The sequence below is a fragment of the Parus major genome, chromosome 26 (genome assembly GCF_001522545.3).
Source record: "Parus major isolate Abel chromosome 26, Parus_major1.1, whole genome shotgun sequence".
Taxonomy (NCBI): Eukaryota; Metazoa; Chordata; class Aves; order Passeriformes; family Paridae; genus Parus; species Parus major.
In genome coordinates this window covers 5,266,270-5,273,743 of record NC_031795.1, presented here as the reverse complement: position 1 = coordinate 5,273,743, position 7,474 = coordinate 5,266,270, and the positions used below count along the sequence as shown (strand labels likewise).

General features: G+C 51.6%; 1 protein-coding gene across 1 annotated transcript; it reads right to left on the bottom strand.

Moving 5' to 3' along the window:
• Nucleotides 1-4,677: 4,677 nt before the first annotated feature.
• LOC107215010 (acidic mammalian chitinase-like) lies at nt 4,678-7,404 on the bottom strand. The gene is made up of 10 exons (XM_015650926.2): nt 7,313-7,404; nt 6,748-6,949; nt 6,479-6,535; nt 6,211-6,376; nt 5,997-6,121; nt 5,715-5,820; nt 5,449-5,634; nt 5,228-5,347; nt 4,998-5,139; nt 4,678-4,879 (listed from the first exon to the last, which is right to left on the bottom strand). The coding sequence occupies exons 2-9, from the start codon at nt 6,822-6,824 to the stop codon at nt 5,005-5,007; spliced, it is 972 nt and encodes a 323-aa protein (XP_015506412.1). The 5' UTR covers nt 6,825-6,949; nt 7,313-7,404; the 3' UTR covers nt 4,678-4,879; nt 4,998-5,004.
• Between the last annotated feature and the right edge of the window lie 70 nt (nt 7,405-7,474).

Genomic DNA, 7,474 nt, shown 5'->3' with positions numbered 1-7,474 from the left:
CAGAGTCCTTCACGTTTCAGGAGTGGGAAAATGCCTCACACATCACTTTTTTTTTCTGGTTAGAGAGAATTGGGTGGAGGTGAACCACAGTATCAGCCAGGAATACAAAAATGAAGCTTTAAACAGCATAAAAACTCAAATTTTTATGTCAAATTTTTAGGACAAGAAAAATTCCAAGGAGCCAAATCTTGCTTCAAAACCTTGGACCAAAAAGGGACAGTTGTGACTCAAAAAGTCGCACTGGGAGAGCTCCTAAAAGTGGGAATTGGACAAATAAATTTTGGTTTTATGGCTAAAATTGGGCTGCAGGTGAAATTTGCTAATAAACAGGTTAAAAAAAAAGCAGAAAATTGGAAGAGGAGTGGAGCTGGAATGACAGCCAGAGGGATTTTGTCTCTCCAAGCTCTCTCTGGGATTGGGATCAGATAAATCCATGTGTGGGAGGGTTTGGAAATAACAGAAATCAAAGGTCTGAGGGGGAAACAGCTGCCACAACAGCAGGAACTTTCTGTTTTCAGGCCACGGTTATTTTTGTGACCAGATTCTCACTTCAAGCATTTTATTGTTGTTGTTGTTCTGCAATTGAGAATATTTTTGTTTCAGCGGGGAAGGAGCCAAAATGCAAAAATGCAAAAATGCACCTGGTGAGGCCTGGCTGGGACAGGCCTTCCCCTCAGGCTGTTATTTCGGGCACAAAGACATTAAAAACTCTCTGAGGGTACAAAAACCACCTCAATATTCCTCATTTTTGCTCAAGTTGTGGAGGAACCCCCTGGGCTGGCCTGGATGTGAGGGGAAATTGGGGGGCGAGCGCCAGGAAAAGCTGAGGGGAAAATGGGAACGCTCATTCCCAGCGCTGAGGAAATGGAGGAGCTGCCCTTTGGCTGTGCCTCTTTGGCTCCTTGCCTGCCTCAGGAAGGGCTGGATTTTGAGGGAAAAGTGAGGAAATCCATGGAAAAAGGGGGGATGAGTTGAGGGGGGAGTGGTTTTCAAGGTTTTTTTCAAGGTTTTCAAGCCCCTCAGGCGCTTGCTCCCCATCCAAAGGGATCATGGAAAGATTTGTTTTCCTGTGGGATCAAGGAGAAGTTCAATTTTTATTTTTATTTTTTTCCCCAGCAGGATTTGGGAGAGATTCATGAGGGGAAAAGCTGGAAAATTCATGGGTTGAGATGTTTTAATAGGGAAAGCAAAGGAAAAGAAAGAGTTTAATCCCTGCTTCCCACAGGAAGGCGCCTCCAGGAGAGCAAGGCCTCATCCAAGGCCTTCAGCATGGAATTCATCATGGAATGACTGGAAAATCATGGAGTGGAGCCTGTGACTTGTCCAAATAACACCCAATTCCTCCTTTTCCCCCTCATTTTATACCCCAGCCATGATCTGGAATATCTTTTGGGTCTGTGTATCCCTCACAACTTCCCAACTTCTCCCCCAGGAAAAGCAGGAAAGGCCTCAGCTCTGTGCAAGCCCTGACCAGCAACGACCAAAAAAATATCACAGTGTTAACCAAAATATCCCAATATTAACCAAAATATCCCAATGTTAACAAAAATATCCCAATATTAACCAAAATATCCCAATATTAACCAATATATTCCAATATTAACCAAAATATCCCAATATTATTGACCTTGAGTTCAGCACAAATCCAAAATACAGCCCTGTTCCAGACTCTGGGAAGGAAATGCCTGGGTTTGAAAATATTTTATTGGGATATTACTTTACTTTATTTTATTATTTTAGTTTATTAGGATTTTTTCAACTTATTGTACTTTAATTCTGATTTTATTTCAGTTCATTAGTTTATATTTCATCTTCAATACATTTATTTCAATACATTAAATACATAATATCTTCAATACATTTAAAATCTATTGAAATAGTTTAAAACATCTTCAAACTACTTTAAAACAAATCCTAGAGTTAACTTTCTTCTCAAGTGCCTGGAATGGGGCTGGTTTTGCACTTGCACTGAACACGGGGTTGAGAATATTGAGCTGTTTTTGCTACAGCTGAGCAGAACTCATTTAAAACATTTAAAATATTTGATTTATTAAACCTGGTGGTGAGTGTCTCCAGATGAAGGAGGTTGTGACTCTTCAGCTCTGGTACAACTTCAGGTAGGCCTCTCTGCCCTGATTTTTCCTGAAATTTTTATCCACAGTCATCTAAAAAAAACCCCAAACTTTTCATTAATAACAACAAAAATGCTCCAGAAAATGAAGGGGTGGGACCTAAATCTCTTAAATGAGATTTTGTTTCCAGCAGAGCCACATGAGACGGTGGAGGCCCAACTTTGCTCCCTTTGGGGGTGGAAACTTCCAGAGGAAATTTCTGAATAAAAGGTTTGAAGGGTTTTGTAAACAGGCATTTTCTGAGAGAAAATCACTTTGTATATCGTGCCCAGAGCAGGGAAAAATACCAAAAAATTGTGCAAAATATGAAGCAAAAGGAAATTTCCTCTCTCAGGAGCAGCAGAGGACAACAGAACAGTGAAAATGTGAAATAAAAAAGGAATTTCCTCTCTCAGAAGCAGGAAAGGAAAACAAAACAATGAAAATATGAAGTGAAAAGGAAATTTCCTGTCTCAGATGCTTTGAGCAAGGAATAACATCCCCTCATCCCCATCTTTACCTTCTGGACCTGTATCTTCACCATCCTCCGGCGTAGTGCTGGCACTGCAGCCCAATCTGGAGCCCCAAACTTCATCGGCCAAGTGACTTTTCTGCCTATAGGCTGATCTATGTTGTAATTTCCAGGCCTAAAGGAAACAGGCAGCAGATATCTCAATTTTTGGAGCTGGTTTTGGAGTTTGTGATTCCAGAATTTATCTCTGTGGTCACGGAAAATGCAATTATTCCTTAATAGCAACAATAATGCCTCAGAAAAGGAAGATGTGTGACAGCATCGAGGACCTCGACCTTTGAAGCAGTTTTTGTTTCCAGCAGGGAAAGATCCATGGGAATTCCATGCTGTGGTGTCTCAGTCATTGTTCTAAGCTAAAGCCTAAATCAGGGTGAGTTTTTTGGAGATAAAAAACTTCTTTTTGGAGATAAAAAGCTTTTTTTGGAGATCAGAAGCTTTACAGGGAACTCCATCCCCATCTCCCATTTGTGCATCTCTCCCTGCCAGGACTCCTGCTCATTGTGAGAAAAAGATTTAAATTACCCAGGGAAGAAATCCTTATCCAGAAGCCTGGTTGGGAACCGTGGGCTGCTGGAGGAAAAGGGAACACGGGCAGGCTGGCACCTCCTCTCTTCCCCCAGGAAGGGTTGGTACGCAGCAGGGCCAGGCGTCACCGTCTGCAGGGACAAAAACCCCTCAGGATGGAGCGTTTCATGCCATAAATTCCCACATTCTCACAACAGCAGCCAGGTGGGCATCACTGCCTTGCTGGGGGAATATTTTGGCTGCTTTTCCCCTCTTTTTTGGCCCTCTCCTTACCTGAGTCTTCCACTGGAAGCGCGGGGCTGTCCTGGCTCCCATCACGTACCCCCTGCTGCTCATGGGTCGGGTGCTTATGGAAGATTTGAGGATGCTTGACTGGAGTTTGAAAGCCAAAATGATTTATTGACATTTTAAAGCCCCCCCCCCCCCTTTGCTGGGCAGGATTATCTGAGCAGCAAATGTTATTCCTAATAATTCCCTTAATTCCTCACTATTGCAGAGCCTCGGGTGGGAAAGGAGATAATTCCTTTTTCCAGGTGGATGTGGGACATCCTGCAGGGGGTTTGCAGGGCAGGTGTGGCCCTATCACTCCTGTGCCTTCTCTAGAGGAGCCCCGAGATGAAAGAACAGCTCACCTCTGGCCCCAGGTAACAGCCTGGCCCCAGGAAAGGGCTTCCCCGCATCCCTGGCATCTCGATTCCCAGCCTGTCTGGGGCATAGTAGTAGGGGAACATTTTCCGGTCTTGGGTTGTCCCAAAGGAGATGTGCTTGTCCACAGCTGGGGGACAGGCACACGGAAGTGCCACCAGTGGGATAAACAAGCAAAAAAGACAGAAAAGAGAGAAAAGAGTGACCATGTGCTGCTTTCTGCATTCATCTCCCAGGTGGGAACCTCCCTCAGCCCTGGACATTTGGGAGGGTTCTCCCTGTCCAAAGCCTCAAAGGGCTGATTTTCCCCAGCCCGAGCAGGGAATTGGGATCTGAGATCGCTGGGGAAGCTGATGCCATGGGGGAGGTGAAGGAGAAGAAAACACAGCCCCCCTGGGTGCCCCCACCTCAGCCAGCTCTCACCTTTTGGGTTGTGCCCCGCTGCCATCCCGCCCTGCCAGAGCTTCCTGGGATGGGAACTGCGTGCTCAGTTGCTACAGCCACGGAGCAGGGGGATGGCAGCACGGGCAGGGGGCTGGGAAAAGCCGAGGATTTGGCATTTCCCTGTGGAATGTGCTGGGCTGGCCTCGGGGAGCAGCCTGAGGTTGTGATGTCGTAGATTTCAGGATGTGACAGCAGTTCCCTGGAGATATGGCAACAGTTCCTTGGAGGTGTGACAACAGTTCCCTGGAGATGGGACAACAGTTCCTCTTTTGGTTTCCAAGTGGCTGCCAGGGCATGGCAGGAAAAAAATCCCTGGCTGGGATGAAGTCCAAACCCTTCCCCGAGCAAAAGTGTCAACATCCTGAGAGAATCAGGAAGCAACAAAATATAAAGGACAAAAAGAGTTGAAGCAGGAAGTGGTTGGTTTTGCGTAAGGCTTTATTTAATCATTCTCATTTTTGTGTGCAATGGGATCAGAGGGATCACTGGGCTGGAACGGGGTCAGGATCTCCATGGCCAGTCCCCACCATCGACACTGCAGCTCCTCCTGCACTCCCACTGCCACCTGCACCTCCAGCAGCTGCAGGGACGTGAGGACTGTGCCGTGCAGAGCTCTTGCAGCCTGAAAAGAAAGCAGGATTTTCCTTGGGGAAGGGAAGATGTAACGCCGCCTCCTCCCTGCCCCACTTCCATGGCGTTCTTTGGGGCACAAACCCCGTGTCCCTCCCTGCATCACTCACGGCACATTCACAGCCCCAGGCCCTTCTTCAGGGTGGAGATCAGGGGGTATTTGCCCTCGTGGCAGAAGGTGCCAGTGAAGTCATCCAGGTCAATGGTCCACACCATGGCACCTCCAAAGTTATTCTGCTTCAGCCAGTCCACCTGTGGGGAGGAAAATCCCAGTGAGCCCCAGGAACTGATCCCACAGGAGGCTCCAGCCTCGTCCCAGCACAGCCCCACTGCCCCAGACCTTGAGGCCGAAGCTCTTGACGTTGTCGTAGCCGACCCATTCGCTGCCCTTGTAGGCGTAGGGAACATCCTCAGGGGCATCCCAAGCCTGGGTGGCTCCGGAGCTCAGGAAGGTGCAGATCTGGGAGAAAGGAATGTGAGCCAGGTTAGGAATTCTGCTCTGGAAATACCCAGCAGTGTCTGGGCTGCCCTTGCAGTACAAGGAACGAGTCCCACACACACCTCGTAGTAAGCCAAGAGCCCGGCCTCCCTGGTGTAGGGTCCCGCGGGGCCAGGCCCGGAGGTTGGGGCTCCGATGGCGGTGTTGGATGGGTTCTGCAGGGTGAAGGTTTTCCCGTAGGTTGGGAATCCCACCAGGAGCTTCTGAGCTGGGGCACCGTTGTTCTTCCAGTAGTTCATGGCGTATTCCTGGAAAAGCCAGCACGGCTCAGGCACGGGCCGGGATGTGCTGTGGGAAGAGGAGCCCTGGGCTCCCCAAAGGCACTCACAACACTGAGGGTGCTGCCGCTGCTGAACAGGGGGCTGTTCTCGCCTGCAGAGCCATCCCAGGGCCCGTGGAAGTCGTAGGTCATCACGTGGATGTAATCCAGGTACCTGCAGGAGCGGGGGCTGTGTCCTCACCTGAGGCACCGCAGCTGAGGCTGCCCGCTCACCCCCAGAGCCCCGGCCACGGCCGCTCCTCCTGCACACAGGCAGCTCAGGGGCTCTGTGCACTTTCACTGGCAGGAACCCACCCCAGATCCACCAGGGACCCCAGGCTTGCCACTCACTTGCCCAGCTCAGCAATCTCGTAGCCAGCCTGGATGGTGGAAAGTCCTCCGGCCACAGCAGCGGTGACCATGAGCCGGGGCCGGTTGGTCTGCCTGGCCTCCTGCTCGAAGGCTGCCAGCATTTCCTGAGGGATCCAAGGGACAGCGATCACCTGGGGGCTCTGGGATGGGGCTTTGCAGCCACCCAGGGCTCACAGGCCAGAGCCAAGCCCACCTTAACCAGGACAGTGAAGAGAGCCTTGTCCTGGGCAGGGCTGCCCCTGGAGCCGGGGTATTCCCAGTCCAGGTCCAGCCCGTCAAATCCATACTGGCGCAGGAACCTGACCACGGAGTTGATGAAGGTCTGGCGGTTCTGGGGTGTGGAGACCATGGTGGTGAACCTGGGCAAGCAGCAAAACAGGGTTGGGGTTGGAATCAAGTCCCTTCATCCTTTCCCTCCTTTTCCTGAGACTCATTATTGGAGAGAGCTGACTTGAACTCACTTCTGTGTGCCGAAATTCCATCCTCCAATGGCCAGCAGGGTCTTCAGGTTGCTGTTCCTGCAAGGAAGGGACAGGAACCAGAGTGACCCCAAGCGTTTGGTGTCACTGTGGCCTTTGCAGCTCGGGTGCTTTTGGTGGGAAAGGCCAAAAGCACATGGGCAGCCCTCAGAGCCACTGTCCCCCAGCTCAGAGGACGGGGCTGTCCCCCTGCCCAGCCCTGTCCATCCCCAGAGGGAGCAGCAGCCCTGCCCGAGGCTCCCGGCACTCACTGGTTCTTGAGGCCATTGAAGGACTTGTACAGGGTCTCGTCATTCCACTCGTAGGTGGTGATCTCGTTGTTGTTCATGCCAGCAAAGGCATAGATCAGGTGGCTGCACAGGTTGGGGTCGATGTTCTCAGGGGTGTATCTCCCCTCACCAGGCCGGTACTGGGCCCAGTTGGTGAAGTAACAGGTCAGCACATAGGCAGTGCCTGCGGGGAGACAGCGGCCATGGAGGGGCCTGCAGTGCCCTGGGCACAGCCCGGCCCCTCGGGCACAGCATCCCCGCGCTGCTGCCGGGGCAGGCCGGGCCAGGCTCCCTGCCCGGGGCAGGAGCTCAGGGCAAGGCCGGCGGGGCTGGGGATCCCTCGCTCACTGCCGGGCTCCCCGCCACCGCCCCGGACTCGGCGCCTTCCTCCTCTGGCCCTGCCAAGGCCTCGGTCCCGGAGCCTCCGCTGCCCTTCAGCTCCTGCCCCGGGCTCGCTGCCCCACACGGGCCCTTCCTGCCCGGGAGGCAGCGCGGAGCCAGCGAGCAGCTCCTGCAGGAGCAGCTGCTCCAGGGGAGCAGCACCTACCGAGCTGGGCGTTCAGCAGCAGCGCCAGGCCTGCCAGGACACAAGGAAACAACACCGGGGTCACTGCTCGCTCTTAGAAATGCAAAGCTCCTTTGCAACACTCTGCTCCCAAGCTGGGGCAGGTGAGCTTTTCTAGAGAGGAGGCTAAAATTTGTCCAAGCA